Source organism: Halichoerus grypus, chromosome 10 (genome assembly GCF_964656455.1).
Source record: "Halichoerus grypus chromosome 10, mHalGry1.hap1.1, whole genome shotgun sequence".
NCBI classification, from domain to species: Eukaryota; Metazoa; Chordata; class Mammalia; order Carnivora; family Phocidae; genus Halichoerus; species Halichoerus grypus.
Genome location: NC_135721.1, coordinates 130,567,374 through 130,585,557, shown reverse-complemented (window position 1 = coordinate 130,585,557; position 18,184 = coordinate 130,567,374). Strand labels below are relative to the sequence as shown.

The window sequence follows — 18,184 nt, the reverse complement described above, 5'->3', positions numbered from 1 at the left end:
CCTGGTTCCACTGGCACATAGTAGCTTGTTTTGTAGCAATGCTCCGAGTCATTTGTTTTGATAAGTTAAATCAAGTTTCTTGTTTATGAAGAGTGTCTTTGGATTGCGTTTTCGGATGTGACTATTTATAAGGGTTTAAAAAATATTTTAAAGAAAGATATTATCTTCCCTGAGAAAAGGAACCCTAATACTAGAAATAGAAATGATCAACATCAGTGTATTTGAGTAAAAAAAAAGTTCTGGCCAAAGAATTTACTTCTGGCACTGCTAATTAATTGTAAGTAATTGGTTCACTTCCTTTTTAAAAAAGACTAACCAGACCATATGTGGGGTTAGTAGTTTTATATAAAATGACAGCAAAACATCACACTTGGCAAATTCTTCCCCTCTGCTAAGAAGCTCTCAAATTCCATTTTCTATTAACTGCACTGCTCACCAGCAGAGCATTTTTATATAGCCCCCACCCCTTTTATTAAATATACACTTTAAGCGCCTTTTTTGATAGGTTTTAAGTTTTTCCATTTTGGATACACCCATATTCCATAAAAAAACCCACTTGGCTGTTCTGTTTGTGGTGAGTTGCGTAGCTCTGTTTACATTTGCATTCGTTTGCATTTGGGGGCAGAAAACTTAGTGGTTGTGATTGTTGCTACTGTGGTTCCTCCCGGGGCGTACCTAAAAGGAGGGAACACAGGCCTTCAGGATCAACCCCCTCCTTTCTTTTTGTGAACAAGGAAGAGTAGGAAAGGCTCCAAATACGTTGGTTGTGGGAAGGGGAGAGGGGGCAAGGCTAGTTTGGTTCCCCCCCCAGTTTCAGCCTGGTTTTACCCACGTGGATTTCTATCAACGCCAAGTGGATTCTTGGAACCTAGGCCAAGTTTAGAAATCTCAAGTTATAATAGCGGCGCAATCGGGCCCTTTTAGAAAAACAACAATCACAGGATAGCTTTATGAAGATGCTAATTAAACCATTTTAATCATGTCATCTCCTCGACCTTGCTCACACTTGACGAAAATCTGAGAAAAACTGTTCGGGCACTGCCGCCTTCTAACCTACTCAAATGGGTGTAGAAGCTTTTTTGCGGGTCACTCGTGACGACCCGGGAGTTCGGCTACTGGCCCCTCCCTCGCCTGGGCACACCTTGCAAGGGAGGGGGAGGCGGCGAGGCCGAGGCGTGCATCTGCGCCTGCGCGCTGCCCCCGTGGCCCCCTCCCCGCGTACCTGTCACTGGAACCGCCGGAGCGCGCGCGGGCCACGTTTAGCTGGATGGCGGGAGGCGGGGGGGGGGGGGACGCGGTGAAAGGCGCGCGCGTGCGCGGGAATCGCAGGCGAGAACGGGAGGGCGCGCGCTCGTCCGCTCGCTCGCGTCCCGGAGGCGGAGTCCGCGGCGGTGGGCGGGGCAGGGGCGCGCCTGCGCGGACCACGTGGCCTGGGGGCGGGGTATGGGGGCGGGGCCGCGCGGCCGGTGAAGGCAGGAGGCGGGGCGTCTCAGAGCGGCGGGGCTGAGGGAGGGCGCAACAGCTGCTCCCTGAGCACTTTCTGACCCAACAGTCCCCCTGCGCCGGACGCGCCGCGCCCCGGCGGCTCTAGGGACCCCCCGCGCCTGCACTGTCCCCGCGCGGACGAGTAGGGGGCGCCCGCGCCTTTGCCCCCCGTGCGCACCCCCGCCCCGCTCACCTTAGCCCCGCGCCCGAGGTGAGCCCGGCCCCCAAATCCCCCGGGCGGGGGTGGGGTGGGGGCGGGGGGCGCTCCCTTTGGGGGAGGGTCTTCAAGGCGCGGGGTCCCGAGGCGCCCTGGGAGATGGCTTCGCCCCGCGCCCAGTGGCCCCCCGTCTCTTTTGGGGGGCCGGTGCGGGCGCGGAAGCCGGGAGGTGTCCGCACAAAAGGCCGAGAGAAACTCCCCGTCGCCTCCCCTCCCTCCTGCCTTCCCCGCCCCCTCCCCTCCTCGCCTGCTCCCTCCTCATTCAAACCTCGGCTCGCTCGTGTGGTGTCAGTTCAGTCCCGGCCGCCGCCGAGCGAGGAAATGGCCGAGGAGCCGGAGCCGCAGGTAAAGGGGGCGCGCCCCCCGCCCGCGCCGGGCCCAGGGGCGCCTCGCCTCGCCCTCCGGAGTCCCCCCGAGCCGCCCTCGAGTCTCCCGTGCTCGTTAGCTCGCCCCCCTCCCCGGATGACCCCCGCCCCGCCCGGCCCCCGCTCCTTCTGTTCCGCTCCTCTAGGGCGCCCCCTCCCCACCCGGCTTCGGAGCGATTCCAGCAGCGAGGAGGTGCCGGGCGAGCCCCCGGTGTGTACAGTGTTTTACCATCACACTCACTCTTGGGGATAGTCAGGATGGTTTGGGGGCGGGGGAGTCCCCCTTCTCCGGCCGGGACCGAGGGGCCGGCCGGAGGGAGCTGGGGGCTGCGTGCGTGCGTGGGTGGGTGGGGGGCTGTTCCGGAAAAGTTGGGTGGCTCCGCCGGGCGGCTCTCCGGGTTTGCCGGCTGGGCCGTGGGGGGCGGGCGGAGGGGAGGGGGCCGGCGCGGGGTCCCCCGCGATGGCCCGGGAGGGGCCGGGGCAACTTGGGAACAGCCAAAACAATGCGTCCTAACAGGCGTCCCCCGCAAACAATGGCCGGGACCGTCCACACGGGCCGGGCGGAGGGCGCGTCTACAGGGGCCGAGGGAGGGGCTTGGCGTCGCCGCGGACCCCGACGCGCACCCCAGCAAGCCCCCCGGCGCCCCCAAATGCGTCCCCGGGAGTCCCGGTCTCCTGCCCATCCCTGAGCAGGCGGTGCACGGGCTGCGTTTCCTGGATGTGTGTGATAGGTGTTTTTTTTTTCCCTTTAATTTTAAAGATTTTTTTGAAACTTTTTAAATAGCCCTTAAACGCTTAAAGAATATCTTTATAACTCTCACTTCTAGTTGGAGTCCCAAAGCCAGCTGGAAGCAGAACTAGTAACTTAAAGGGCAGGAAGGATCGAAATGTTCGCCTATAAGTGTTTCTTTCTTTCTTTCTTTTTTTTAAAAGGGAAGTTTCTGCCAGGAGGCGCTGAGTGGCGAAACCGCGCAGTTTCAGATGGAGAGCCCTCTTCTCTCTTGCTTTGGCCCCAAAATGCGAGCGGCACGGGATGGGGAGGGGAGAGGAGGGCGCTGCTGGGGGCCCCTGGAGGCCGGATTTGGGGCGGCCTGGGCGGTTCTGCCCCGGTGGGGGCAAGACCTGGCCTGTGGGGTGCGCAGGCCGGTACCTGCGCCCAGGATCGGGACAGACGTTCAGGTCCTGGATTGGAACCCACAGTTTTTGGGATTCAGGGAAGGGCCACCGAGGACGGGAAGCCGCATTCTTGGGCGGGTGGGATGGGGATGGGGGTGGGGTGGGGTGGGCAGGCGGGGACTTTTCCTAAAGGTTTAGTTACAGGAACAGGAAAGAGCCACCAGTGGCCACTTCTGGGACCCCGGTAGCCTGCTTACACTTGGAGTAGTAGAAACTTTTTTTTTTCTCTCTCTTTTTTTTTTCCCCCAAGAAAAGAATAGTCACTTTAGAGTTTAAGGCTCTGGTGTATTCCTCTTTGAAATTCCTTGAGCCTCAATTTATCTTTCTGAATCAGCCTATAGGGCTTGAAGCATTGGCATGAACATTCCTAAACGTGTATTAAATGCAGGGCTGTTGCAGTGGTCCTTTGGCCAGTTTGGGGTCGTGTAGTATTGACCACTACATGCTACATACTGGCTGGTTTCCTAGCTTTCTAGATCGTTTGGAACCATTAAGCTGTATGTTTTAAGAAGCCTAGGTCTGATTTAGTTCAGGTTGATTCAATTATGTCTTCATCGCTTTTGAGTTGGTTGAATGAGTTGACATGAGATTAAGCTCAACAAAAGAAAAGGCAGGGTAACGACAGCTGCCGGCCAGGCCTGGCGACTAGGTAGGGGTCTTGGGAGGCCTTGCACCTTCTCTTTTGTATGTGTTAAAGAAGTACATTTAAAAATGTTCTTTTACTGTACTCTCTCCCCTCCCCCACGGATGGATGCCTTTATAGATATCAAATAAGACTTAAAATGCTAAATTCTATAATACTTTGAGAATGAATAATCTAGAGTTTCTAAAAAGCCTTCAGTGTCTGCAGTGACAAGTGCAGAGTAATAATCTAATTGCTTTTTGTCTGAAAAATACAGCAGTCAAACCACTAGTTTGTGCTTGCTTAGTTAATGTGTGCTAAGAACTTTTAAGGTGTGTCCTTAATGGTGGATGACTTTTTCTGAGAAGTCATGTTTATTTTAGATGCTGTTTTTGTTCAGTATCCCAAAGACTCTAGTAGTATGTGTGTTTTTAATCCTGGTGTTTTAGTGAAGTCAAACCCCTCCCACCCCAAATTGCTGCCATTTTTTTTTCATCAGTTATATAAGTATTAAATTCAAAGAGGCAGAGTGACTTATTTAAAAATCCTGTTGTCAGTAGCTACAACACAAATTTACAATTTATTTGGCTTGTTTGTTGGAATAGGGTTAATAATCTGATTGTTTGGAATTTTAATTATTTGGTGTGAAGAGGAAGGCTGCTGCTTTAGACTCCACCTTGGTTTGCATGCTGGAGGAGGAAGTGGGGGAGGATTGTGACTTTTCCAGGTGAAGGACACATACTTTTCTTTAGTGTCCACCTTCATTCAGTCCTTTTATCTTCACAGCACCTTCTAACACTTTGCAGTTTGACCTTTGCTGTTTTTATAACTTGTAAGATCGAAGTTTAGCAGTTGTCTTGGGTTCATATTATTCCCTTTCACTTCCTAATCAAAAAAAGGAACTAATACACCACTTCGATAAAATTTGTAGAAAATATTTCCCCTTCACCCTGAAGAATCTATTTAGATAACAGCTTGATTCCCTCTCCCCCCCCCCCCCCCCCCAGGTAGTAGACGGGAAGAGGAGGGAGGAGAGTAGGGTTTGACTTTGCCTTTACTTTTAAGGTGGAGGTAGATTTGCATTCTCTTTGTAAGCCTCCATTTTTGGCAGAGGAACTTCTGGGAGGAATAGCAGCCCCTGGTTCCCTTCCAGTGGACCTTTAAAGAGGAAATCAGAAAATAAGACTTAATCATCAAGTCACTTACAAACTGATGAAATCATTAAGGAATATAATGGCCTGGCAACGAAGGAGTCCCTCTCTCCTCATTTCAGATAATCACTTTTCTCTCTTTTAACAACATTTATGATGAAATGGCCTGTTTTTGCCACAGCAGGGCTGCCTTTTCTCAACCCTGGAGCACTCTTAATTCTGAGACGCTTGATTAGAGCCTCAGGGGTCCCAAAAGCTGTGCTGTTTTCCCACTTTATAAAATTACATGCTTTTCTCACAGTTGTGACAAATATGATATTGGTGGCTAAGAACTTTGGGGTAGTTTTAATGACTCTTCACTGTCTACTATCTACTACTTGAAAAAAAAAGATACTTTTATCTGACTCTTTGAGGACTGTAAATTGGACCTTTTTTATGTTTCACGTGAAGCTTTGTTTCCATTTGCTCAGAGACAAGTTCAGTTGAGAATGTTCCATCTCAACGTATGCCAAGTATGTCCTGTATGTTAGGGTTTTTGAGGTTGCTGGGGATGACTTATTTTAAATGGTTCATTGCTAATTTCCTATTTGAGTTTAACCCCGTAGCAGTATGTTTAGTAAATGAATTGGAAAGTTGAAGCCAAAGTTCTGAACAATGGCTATATATTTTCAAGCTTCAGAACTGTACAGTAGGAACGAGAAATCTGAGACTGTTGTATAAGCTGAGGAGTATTCCACTAGAATAAAATCAGTGTAATGAGATTTTAATTGAAACGGCTACATTTGGAATATACAGAACTGTTTTCAAGCTACTGAGGTGTTACAAATAAAAACCTGGAAGGTGTTTACAGAACAGCTACTGAGCAGAAATTAAAGAAATCCCAATCACATTAAATGCTCTAGATAGTGAAAGGTTTAGTTACAGCATGTAAACTAAACTTGAGGCTGTGGGGGAGTCTCGATTTGTACATCCCATCTCCAGATTGGGGGGGGAGGGGTGCTAACCAGTTTAAATGCACGTGGAAGAAAGAAGGAATTACACACAAAGACAGCAGGAAATTTCTGAAATTCGGGAGAGGGAAGCTTGATCATTATAACCGAACGGCCTTCTCTTGGGGGGCGGTGGAAAAACTCTCAAGTGTTGGCTTTTAGGAAGAAGGTGATCGGGATTATTTTTCTCCAACCAAGAATGGAGTTAGGCAAATTTATAGTGGCCTGTGGGGCACAGGATTTTGAATTGAGACCACGAGGGCAGATAGAAATCTGATTTTGAGGAAGTGGGACAGGGACCATCCTTTCCCAAAATCTGCTGTTCATGATGAGCAAGCTCAATTCTTGTATAAAGCTATCTTCCAAATAAATAGTGGGGCGGCCCCTGGCAGCCGGCTGCCACCACAAACTGCCCTTTTATGCTTAACATTGGAATGCTCATTAACGACTTTACATTTGAACATTTGTTGACTGACTGTTCTTAACGTCCCCATTACTTCCTGCCCAGGGTAACTACATAACAGAGTTACTGGAAATTGGGGGCCAGTTTGGTAATTTTATGATAAAGTTGAGAAATAAAATTACTAAACCTGAAAAGACAGCTGGGTAAGTTAAATTGAGAGAATTAGTTTAAATTCCTCAGCTTTTGTTCTTTAAGCTTTACCTATGTTGTTTTTGACCTCCACATTCCTTCACTTCGTACTGAGGAGCTACGACCCTGGAGTCAGATGCCAGTTTTGTAATGGCTTCGTTAGGGTTTTGTGTTTTGTTGTTCATTAGTTTCTAGCGTGTCAGGAAACCTCTTGGATTTAAAATGCAGTTCTGTGGACTGGAGATTGAGAGTCTAGATCTCTTTTGTTCTTGTATCAGCATTAGGAGAACTACATGTTTTTATTTTTCCTACCTGTGTCAAATCAGGATAACCTCAAAACAGGTCAGTTAGACCAGAAGAAGTGTTTTTGGGGTTTTTAAAATCTGCGGATAAGCTTTGTTTTCAGTTGAGTATATAAGTCTCCTCAACAGTGGTTATATGGATGAATTGAAAGGAGAGTTTTTTCCCTTAATTTTGAAAGCAAGGTGACTTGAAAGAGCCAGACATACAACTTGAATATTTACTCAACAGAGATAGGGAGGGGAATATTTAAATGTTGCTAAAGAAAGAGCTCATGCCTTAAAAGGCAGTGCCCATGTTTATATTTAATCTGGTTAGTTAAATGGGGTATAATTAAGAACACTCACCATTGGGCCGTGTGGAAAAAGAGTTGTAGGTGTGTAGGGTAGTGGTGTAGTAGGATGGTTATAGTTATTTATCTATATACACAGTTATCTGCGTGTGTGTGTGTGTGTGTGCGCACGCATACACAGGGTGTTTTCCTTGTGGAGAGCAAAAGAATACAGGTAAAGATAGAAGAGTTTACTGTTTTAGTTTGTTGAAATCCCTCTTTTTGGTGCAGTTAGTCCTGTCTGAAATCTTTTTAGAGTATTAAAGGTAGTACTGGTTAAGTAGCAGTAACCTCACAGATAGCCAGGCTTAATCTTGCTTAATGAAAATTCTTTTTTTATTCATTTCCCCTAGAGTTCTCTTTTTCCGGTCAGGATGGAATTTTTAAAAGCCAGTTTACAGACCACAGTATCTGTTAATATTGATAATACCGAAACTAAAACTAATATGTGGTGCTTCAAGTTCACATTAAGATCCTTTAACTGACCTTAATTGATTTGGCATGAATCAGGCAGAGTTTTTAATCATGACACTCAAATATACTAATATGATTACTTTTTTTTTTTTTTTTAAACAGTACTTTGGTCTCTAATCGTATTTAGGACTGAGCTCTTAAGTTTCAAGAAAATGAGACTGTGCTCTAGGATCTCTCCCCAAGCTTTGCCTTTCAACAGTCATTTGCTTTTGGATAGTTTAGATTGTGACGTTGAATGTAAACTTCTGAATATTTTAATCTTTTTCTTTCACTTAACTTTTCAACATCTTTCCACAGCTATATTAGGAAAGTTGGGTTGACCATTTAGCTCATGGGTGTGACCTTGGTGATTTCCTTGAAATAGGGTTGAAGGATTTAAAGTTACAGGTTTGGATTGCACTGTGGCTTTCTATGTGCAGTTCTCTTCACTTGTTGGATTAAGACAAAAAAAAAAAAAAACCCAAACCGGTATGTGTGACCTACAGAAGGAACATTTATAGAAAAACTGTAAGTTTCCTGACCAGATCTTGGAGATAATTTTGCTGTTTAAAGGGTACAAATGAATTGGCCAGAGACCAGCAGTTTGTGTGGGTTAAATATTTTAATGATCATTTATTTGGACACTTAAGTGATTCGGAGGGAAAAAGTAGATTTGTAGGAATACAGCAAGTGACTTGGTTATAAATGGAATTTTTATGTGTTTTTGACAGTTTTTGAGGACTTTGAATTCCTTTTACTCCATGATAGGGTAATAAATATTCCGTATCAAAACATGTGAGCTAACCTGTCCAGCTGAAGTAGAGTCTGTGCTGTCTCAAAGGTTAACAGCGTGAGTACATTTGGACGTAAAGAACTGTTCCCAAGTGACAGCAGTTATCAGCAAGGTGGCATTTACTTCTAATTTGTTGTGCTTAAACACAAATTATTGTGTTTTTCATTAAGGATTGTATAATGTGTAGTATTTGCTAATTTCAGAATCTAGAGGTGGTGGCAGAAGCCTTACTCACAAACAAGTATCTTCTTTAAAGTAACAACAACAACAACAGGAGACGTGGCCTAAAGAATTAGACTTCTCTTTCAGGCAGTGATAGCAATATGGTTCCTATTTTCTTTTCAAAGATCATCTTGTTGTAAATTTTTTTTTTTTTTAAAGTCTCCATTTAAGTGATCACGATATCAAGTCAGCCCTAGTATTCTTTCAGAATATGAGGTTACACTGGATATTGCCTCAGGTGCCTTGAGTAAAGGTTTAGGAGCATTTTTTAAAATATTGAAAACCATTTTTGCCAGCTGCCTTTCAGGTGGGTGTTCTGAAGGCTCACTTTTCGGCAAACTAAAAGCATTTAGATTGTAGGGGTTGGATTATGATCTCCCCCCTCCTTCCTCCTCCAGGTCTTCGTGAAGACAGACAACTTCCTCTGCTCGCAGTGTCTTGCGGTGCTCTTGGCTTCCGCGTGCTCCCCCTGGAGACGCCGAAGGTTCAGGGAAGGCTGTGTGGGTGCTCGCCCCCCTCGCCTACAGTGGTTGCTATTAACACTAATTAGATTAGAATGTCTATTTTTTTTTTTTTTGGTAAGTTTTGTTAGTATTAAAGTCTTTGTTATTGCAGTCACTCTAAAAGATTTTAGATTTTGTTAGCAGATTGGTTTTAAGTGATGTAGATAATTGGTTTATAGGTTAAGGAAGTGTTCAGTCTGCATTCAGTTTCTAAGAGTTGAAGGCATTTGCTATCAGAGATTTCCCCAGCTTGTCCTGCATTTCTGTTCTGGTGGGTCTGTAAGGGGAGTAGTTTTAAATCCAAATGGTACAGTTTTGCTTGTGCTGGTCAACTTTGTGGAGTGATTAAATATGATTCATTATTTTTTATTACACCCTTGAAACTGTAGAGAATGGTATAGTAGATGGCAGCCGTAGGGAGCCGTGCAGAAGGTCTGATGAACCTTCGAGTTAATATCAGATGAGTTATGGTTGGTGACTGTGACCAGAGATGTTCAGTATTGACTCTGTACCTGTGCTGATGACGGAGTGCTTGTTCATTCAGCCACTAGGTGTTTATTGAGGGCCTGCCCCGGTGCCGGAGACCCCTTCTAGGTGGGAGGGGATAGCAGCGGACAAGGGTCTCTCCTCCTAGGATCTTACTTCAAAGGAATGGCCCAAGGTCTTCCTCTCTTGAGTGAGTAGTAAGGATGGCTATGACCCAACGTAGTCTAGTGCTCAGGACAGCTGGGCACAGTTAATGACTATCAGGATCTGTGCCAGAAGCTTCCCTTGAGGGAGAAGTGCTTCCGTTTTGCCTGGGAGGGTCTTCTTCCCCATCTCACCATACGAGGAGACTCGCTGGCCCAGGACCTCCTTCCCCTCGTCTCCAGGCCTCCATCCTTCACCAAAACTGAAGCTCTTCTTGCTATGATTTTTTTTTTTTTTGCACTGTACCTCCTTTACTAATCCTTCAGGTCTCGTGTTAGAAGCTGATGATGACTTCCCTTAAGCTATATATTTGAACATTTCAGAGATAAAAACTGAAACTGCACTGTTTCTCGAAGTCCGGCATTTCCAGTTATATGCCGTTACCCTGGGTGGGAAATAAACAGGGATGTACCCACATCATGTTTCTTAGAGACTGAGTTTACGATTGGTGTCTTTTTGGGAAAGATCATCTGTAGAAAACTGGAGTTCCCCCAAATTTAAAATATCATAGAGTAGTAAAATTTCTTTAAAAAAAGAAAAAGATAATGTTGATGTCTGACATGGAGGACTAACTTTGATTTTGGCAAATTAGGGCATTAAAAAAAAACAACTTTACTGCTCCCTAATGCCACTCTTTCATTTTTTAAAAAGCTGTTTTGCAACCAAAAAATAGAAAGGGCCTCAAATAGAGGACAGCCTTTATTCAAATTGAAATTTATCTGTGTACACGGTGGAGAACTCAATGAGCTGTTTCTGTTTTTCATATAGCTGTCAGCCGGTGAAAATGTGCTGGTCAACTTCGTGGTGTTTTCAAATATCATTTATATCTTGATTTAAGATAACATTAAAAATTCTTTTGAATAAGTCTATCCATAAATATAGACCTACCCCCCAGAACCACAGAAATTTGGAACTCTTGAGGATGATCCTGTCATTTAACCATCTCCACCAAGTAGATGAAGATGGGGTATGTGGTGGTGGCAGCTTGAAGGTTGTGACTTAGCCAGAACTAGAACTCAGGTCTCTGGGGTGTTCTGTTATTTCCCACCAAGCTGGTAGCCAGCCCCAGTGTTTTATCCTCCATTGTGATTACAACAAAAGACTCAGAAATTAAGATAAAGCACTTTAGTACGTTCTTTCTTTACCCTAATCTTTGATCTGCAGTCTTATTTAGAAAAGCTTGATGTTAAAGATCTGGTTTATTCAAAACTAAAGATAGCAAGGGGCATGAGAATTTTCTTTTATTATGAGTGTAAAGAAGGGGAAGAAATGTTTCCTTGTCTTCTCTGAGCCTAGAGGCCCTTGCTCTTTGAGGAAGTGGAGAGAAGAAAGTAAAGCTGAAGGTGGTGGGAGTAGTTTGCAAGTCTTTTTGTCTTGTTGGGGAGAATGAACAGACCTCAGTTAAAGTAGTTGAGACTATTGAAAACCAATTCTGTGCTTGCCAGAAAGGTGGGGGCTATTGGGTTTTTGGAGCTTAATTCTCCTTCAAGAGTGAAAATTACCTTCCAAATTTGAGCCTGCAGAGCTAAAGAAAGTAATAGTCCATTTTTCACCTGGCCAATGCATAATGTGAAAGGTGGGTTAAAAAAGTGGGAGGACCCATTTTCTGATTGAAGACTGAGCCATGTTGAACTGGTTGTGTGGAGGATTTTAAAGTGTATATTCACAAAGTAGCTTTGTGTATATGTATTTCCTTGTTTATTGTGTGGACAAGGAAGCCCAACCCTGAGGCTTGTTGAAGCAGAAAGTTGTTACAAGCAAACTGGGATTTGGGCAGTGAGTTGAGGGTTAGAATATCCTGTGAGCCAAAATGATGAAGGTTTCTCTTGGCCAAGATGAGCATCATTCTGAAGTGTTCTGTAGTTTTTGAATGTGGATTTTATGAAAGGTTCCTGTTTTTTGTGTGTGTAGGTTGTTGGCCAATGCGTGTGTAAAGCTTCGAGGGTGCATTTAGGCATCTGTGTTTCTCAACTGTATATAAGACAGTTTGAAGTTCTGGCTTTCAAATTTTTACTTAAAGTGCTGTAATTGTCATTTTTCACAGTTGGTATAGTCTCTAGATTTGTAGAGGCTGTTGATAAGGATACACATGTGCATTGTAGTGTTGGCGTTTAAAATGTATTCCGCTGAATTTAACAGTTTCTGCCCTGAATCTTTACATTTTAGATTTAAATCATTCAAGGACCACGTATTACGTTTCTTAACTGGATGAAAATCTAGCGATTTGATAAGTGTACTGATTGGATAAAATGCTAATGATTTAATTAACGAGCATGTTGAACAGGATGCCCTGTGTTAGTTAAGGGAGGAGCAGATGACCTAGGCTACGGGCAGACCAGCTGTGAGTCGTCCACACCAGGCTTCTCTTTTCCCTGGCTGCAGCTAACCATTTCTATGTTTTGTTTTGTTTTTTTTTTCCCCCTCTAGGTTTTGGAAATCCCTTGTCTCCAGGTTGCTGGGATTGACTTCTTGCTCAATTGAATCACTCACTCAATGGAGACAAAGAGAATTAATGCTTTGTGCTGACTCATATTTGAATCAAAGCGTTGGGGAGTCTGTCTGCCTTGTTTGTGGAAAGAACCAGTGAGAAGCTCTGTCACTGAGCTTCCTACGACTTCGGAAGATAAGAAGCTCCAGGAATATATACTTTCTTTTGAACTTTTATAACAAATATTTGTTCTAGTTTTAAGTGCAGGGCTGCTGGGGGTGTGAGTGACAAGTCTTACAAGTGGCCTTATCCCAATTCCAGAAATTCCTCCACCGGATTCTTATTTTATATACAATCCTAAAGTGCCAGGAAACATGCCAACTCAATCCCTGTTGGTGTATATGGATGGACCAGAAGTTATTGGCAATCCCCTTGGCACCCAGATGGAGCTAGATGATGCCGTGTCAATAAAAGGGACCACCGCTGTTCCTTTCAGAGCAACTCAAGAGAAAAACATCATCCAAATAGAAGGATATATGCCCTTGGACTGCATGTTTTGCAATCAGACCTTCACACATTCAGAAGACCTTAATAAACACGTCCTAATGCAACATCGGCCTATCCTCTGTGAGCCAGCAGTTCTGCGCGTTGAAGCGGAGTATCTTAGTCCTCTTGATAAAAGTCAAGTGAGAACAGAGCCTCCAAAGGACAAGAATTGCAAGGAAAATGAAGAATTTAGCTGTGAAGTATGTGGGCAGACATTCAGAGTGGCTTTCGACGTCGAGATCCACATGAAGAAACATAAGGACTCTTTCACCTATGGGTGTAATGTGTGTGGAAGAAGATTCAAGGAGCCCTGGTTTCTTAAAAATCACATGCGGACGCACACTGGCAAATCCGGGGCCAAGAGCAAACTGCAGCAAGGCTCGGAGAGCCCGGCAACAATCAACGAGGTGGTACAGGAGCACGCCGCTGAGAGCATCTCCTCTCCTTACAAAATCTGCATGGTTTGTGGCTTCCTCTTTCCTAATAAGGAAAGTCTCATCGATCACAGGAAGATGCACACCAAAGAATCTGCTTCCGGTGCCAGTAGTACACAAACAGACTCTCAGCAGGGGGGGATGCCATCTCCGGGGGAAGAGTTCCTGCAGTTTTTAAACTTGAGACCCACCTCTCACCCCGAAACCGGCAAGAAGCCCACAAAATGGATACCTCAGCTTGATCCATTCACCACCTACCAGGCTTGGCAGCTGGCTACCAAAGGAAAAGTCGCCGTGTGCCGAGAAGTGAAGGAACAGCCGGGCCAAGAAGGAAGTACCGACAATGATGACTCGTGTTCAGAAAAAGAGGAGCTTGTCGAAATCTGGAACGCGAGTAAGAGCCATTCCGAAGGTTCTGGAAAGTCCAAGACAAGTAAAAGCAGTTGCGCAGGCCTCGCACAAGATAAAGAGAAGCCCAGACCCTCCAGTGGTGAAGTGCCTTCCGTGGAAGCGGACCCAAAGTTGTCCAGCAACAAAGAGAAGCCGACGCATTGCTCGGAATGCGGCAAAGCCTTCCGCACCTACCACCAGCTGGTCCTGCACTCGCGAGTGCACAAGAAGGACCGGAGGGCCGATGCCGAGTCGCCGACCATGTCAGTTGATGGAAGGCAGCCTAGGACGTGTTCTCCAGACCTCACCGCCACCCTGGATGAGAACGGAGCCGTAGATCGCGAAGCTGGTTCTGAGGATGGATCTGAGGACGGACTTGCAGAAGGGCTCCAGCTGGGTAAGCCTCTCCTCCATGTGCGCTGTCCTGCCTCCGTCCCCGTCCCAGAAATGAGGGTTGGAGAGCTGGGGCGGAGGCCAGGCTCTTGGGGCGCCAACCTGTCGTAAGTCACTTCACCTCTCAGGGCCTTGGTTCTGCTCAAGGCTTCTTCCAGTTCTGAAAATTCTGTTGCTGTATCTTTTGCTCACGGAGGACACACATCATCTTCACTTGCGCATCAGTCTGAGGCGGTGGTTCTGACCTGGGGCGGTTTTGCCCCCCGTGGAATCTGGTAGTGTCTAGAGATATTTTGGGGTGTCACAGCCGTGTTGGTGTGCGGCTGGCACCCAGTGGGGGGAGGCCAGGGATGCTGCTGAACATCCCACTTGCCGTGCGCAGGGCGGCCCCGCAGCCGGTGATTATGTGGCCCAGTGTCAGTGGTGTCAGGGTTGAGAGACGCTGGGCTTCGCTTCAGGGCTTCTGGCATACCTGAGCTGCTCTCTAAAAACAGGTTGTCCGTACATGCAACCGACTTCCCTGTCCTCCGAGACCCAGCTCTCATGCGCTTCCTCCAGCTGGTGTTCTAGTCACAAAAGGTACTGGGAATGATTATCGGCCAGAGCAAGGGTATCTTTAGAGAAACTGGTGCTACCTGGTACCCAGTCCTCTATGTCTGGGGGGCTAGTATTCATTAACAGTTAGCTCAGGGACCAAGACCATTTGTGTGTAAAATAAAGGGAATGTGAACACACCAAAGATGGTTTAACGGAATCTCAAATGCTCAGATTTTTCTTGAACTAATGGCTTTTTAGAGGAAATGGGAGTCACCGCTGAAGGTTCAGGGAACCTCTTATTTCTTGAAGCCCAATGGACATTATCCAAGGCAGAGGATCCCACCTGTGGTTCAGGTCTTGCCCATTTGTACTTAAACTGGAGCTGCTTCTGTCTGTTTAATAATGTTTTGTTTGAGTAAAGGATTCTGCTGCTTGAAATTCGACAGTTAAAAGAACCTCTTGCATCTTCAACAACTGAATGGTGGGAACATGAATTAGTCTTAGAGGGACGTTATCATTCACAAAAGAAGGTCTGCTGCCTTCTTTGACTGTAACTTGATGGTATGTGGCTGGCTTGTGAGAACTCGTGTGTGAGACCAAGATGAATTTGACCGGGTGATACACTGGATGCTTCATGCTCCAAACCAGTGTCAGGTTCTTTTTGCCATCACAAGATGGATTGAGAACAGTAGTGTTCATACTGAGGATTTAGGATGTTTTGAGTTTCAGGGGACACAGGAAACCTAGCATCTAGGATACTTCAGTCTTCAGAAATCTAGAAAACACCATTATGGTGTCTTCATGACGTAAAAAAGGCCTTGAACGCAGAGACCTGTCTTCACAGTGGTTCCTAGTAGTGTCATTCCTGTCCAGGGGCATGTAGTAATGGGGAGATGGTTGGGTCCCCGAGCTGCCCCCTTGCCCTGAAAGAAATGAGATGGCCGGTCGCATTCTGCCAGTAGGTGGTGTGGGCAAAAGAACCTGGTGGAAATCTTGGTCATCAGGCGGATAGAATGCCTGATGGTAGCTGGGAGCGCCACGACTTGCCTTTAGTCTGGTTCTGCCACTGCATTATTCTGTGGCTGATTATGTGTTGCTTAACCTTTCTTTGCCCTGATTTCTGTTTGCAAAATTGGTTCGTCCACCCTTGTCTTCCACCTCCCAAGGATAATTTCAACAGCCTCTTGATAAAAAGTTGGCAGTCCTTTCAGAAACTATAAAATCAGAGGTGATGCCAAAGGAGCAGGAACCAGGTACATGTGGACATTTCACGTCCTTTGTGTTAAAACAGACCCCATTTCATAACTTTTTGGATATGATGCAACATACCATAAATCCTGACACATACTTGGGAGTAGGAAATTGCAGTAAGGTTCAAACTCAGCTCATTGGGTGTGATTGTAAGACAAAGCTGGGCCTTCTGTATTTAGAGAATTGATTTTCCTAAGTTTATATTATGATGTGGTGGTCTAGATTTATCTTCCTGTTATTTACTATCAACCTGGCTTGCTTGAGATTGACTTTTAAGATCAGAAGGCAAAGTAAATATTTTTTGTGTTTGTTCAACTTTATAGTATGTTTAATAGTGGTTTTTCATGTGATTGTGTTTTTAAGTCTTCACGGTCAGTGGTGGTCTCTGCTGTTCTGTTGAGAGGTGCTCAGCGGTGCATACCTTTTCCCCAGGGGAATTGAGGGGCCAGGGGATCATGCAGTCCTGTCCTGGTTGTCCTGGAGGCTGCCCACAGTTGGCTCATAAGCTGCTTTTTAAAATCTGTAAACTAGATCTATATAATCTAAAATACAAAATTGGGAAGGAGCAGGGAAAAGAGGCCTTTTTAGTTGGAGTTAATGGTTTTCAAGGCAAAAGAGCCGGTTTAGTTATGCTCAGTTTTAAGAGGTGACCCCACCTCCTTGTCCTCACTGCAGTGCACGGAGTACAGTATTTGGGTAAGAGGAGGTTTATCTAGAACTTTAGCACTCATTTTTATGGGTGTTAAATTTTTCTTTTTTTTTTTTGGCGGGGGGGGAGCGGGTATCTTAACTGTAGCAGTGTACTTGTCTTTGTGTTTAGGTGTTTAGGTATAATCATCCTTTAATTAGTGGCAGCAGTGGGCCTTTACTGTGTTGCAGCCCAGATACACTGTCCTGGTCGTTGCAGAGATTGAAGTATATGGTTTAGCCCATTGTCATTTGGGGACAGATTTTGATTGATCTCAGCTATATTTTTGGCCACGTGAGTGCTTGTGAATGATACAGTTTGCTTTCCAGAATGTGCTGAATTTTGACAAACTTTCTTAGGCGTTTGACCCAATGCTGAAACCTTTTATTTTCTTTAAAGATTAAGTTGTGCTTGCTACCCTCTAGTGGTAGCTGGCCCAATCTTAAGATACACTTCTTTTCCCTGGTGGTTGGGGAAGCTGGCAATTTCTGTTGGCTCCGTTTTCTGAATCAGTTATTCTGAAGAAGCTGGTTATTCCAGCCATTGTCTGTAGGTCCAGCTTCAGTCTGCCAGATCCTGCTTGTTGCAGACATGCTGGGAGAACAGAGAGTTGCCCGTGCATGTCAGTCTGTTAAATGATCTTTCCTGTGATTGAGGCAAAGGAAGAACTGAATCCGGGACACCAAATTCTGCTGTACTCAGAAAACAAAAACAAAACCAAGAAACAGACACGCATGTTATAAAAAGCTTCCAAAACTTCAGACAGTCTCAAAATAGCATTTGGTGTGTTCCTGTCCTTTCTGGTGTACCCCAACACTTAATATAAAAATTATTTTATGCTTTCCAAAAAAAAAAAAAAAACCCGTCTCCATCAAGAATACTTAGCTTGTCTTAACTCGTGTACCTGAGCTGTCTTCTTACAGAAATATTTTTTGTTTCTGCTTTAAGATAAAAATGATGATGGAGGAAAAATAAAGCATCTTACGTCCTCAAGAGAATGTAGTTATTGTGGGAAGTTTTTCCGTTCAAATTATTACCTCAATATTCATCTCAGAACGCATACAGGTAAGGAACTTCCTAGATTTTTAAAATTCTTATTAGCTCAAAGAATTACGATGGAGCTGTGTCTTGACTTCTTTTATATTGTTGTTCAAATATTCTGTTAGGCCCTTGCAATAGTTGAAGAGTAAGTGTGTAGTGTGTTGATGGTGGTTGTCATTTTAGGTCTGTTAATGTCCTTGTAACTTGAACTGTTCATGTTTCGAAGTTTGTTTCTTGTTTAGTTTCTGACTACTGTTTCATCTTACTAAAACCTCTTTAATGTTTTTTCATGCCACAGCTTTTTTTGTATTAACTGTTATGATTTAGAAGGCAACAAGAATATATTTAGTATTTTCTTTAGATTGTAGAAGCAGCTGTGACATAGTAATGGTTCAGGAGGCTGGGTGGACTTGAACTGCCTCTCTTCCGCTCACTAGCTGTGCGTGCAGCCTTGGGCAAGTCATTATACCTTTCTGTGCCCCCGTGTTCCTAGCTGTAAAAGCAGGATAATGATACTCTTCTGTTCCACAGGACTATTATGAAGGTTAAGTAAGTTTAAAATGTGCTATTTTTTTTAAATTAAAGAC

The 18,184-nt window shown here is 45.0% G+C and overlaps 1 protein-coding gene and 1 long non-coding RNA gene across 7 annotated transcripts in view; one reads left to right on the top strand and one right to left on the bottom strand.

Annotated features, from left to right (window-relative positions):
• Positions 1-18,184, top strand: part of ZNF217 (zinc finger protein 217) — a 37,407-nt gene that overhangs the window by 11,678 nt on the left and 7,545 nt on the right. For 2 of the 6 annotated variants that reach the window (XM_078057315.1, XM_078057317.1), the window contains 2 exons: positions 12,317-14,084; positions 17,505-17,621. In XM_078057315.1, the coding sequence (XP_077913441.1) occupies positions 12,692-14,084; positions 17,505-17,621 (1,510 nt within the window). In that variant the 5' untranslated portion in view covers positions 12,317-12,691. Of the gene's footprint in view, positions 1-1,497; positions 1,697-1,967; positions 2,048-2,254; positions 2,279-12,316; positions 14,085-17,504; positions 17,622-18,184 lie in introns of those variants that run through there. The other 4 variants (XM_078057316.1, XM_036070853.2, XM_078057318.1 and 1 more) reach the window with 4 other exon arrangements.
• LOC118522018 (uncharacterized) lies at positions 328-1,345 on the bottom strand. Its single transcript, XR_004910409.2, has 2 exons — positions 1,223-1,345; positions 328-675 (listed from the first exon to the last, which is right to left on the bottom strand). It is a non-coding gene; the product is annotated as an uncharacterized LOC118522018 (long non-coding RNA).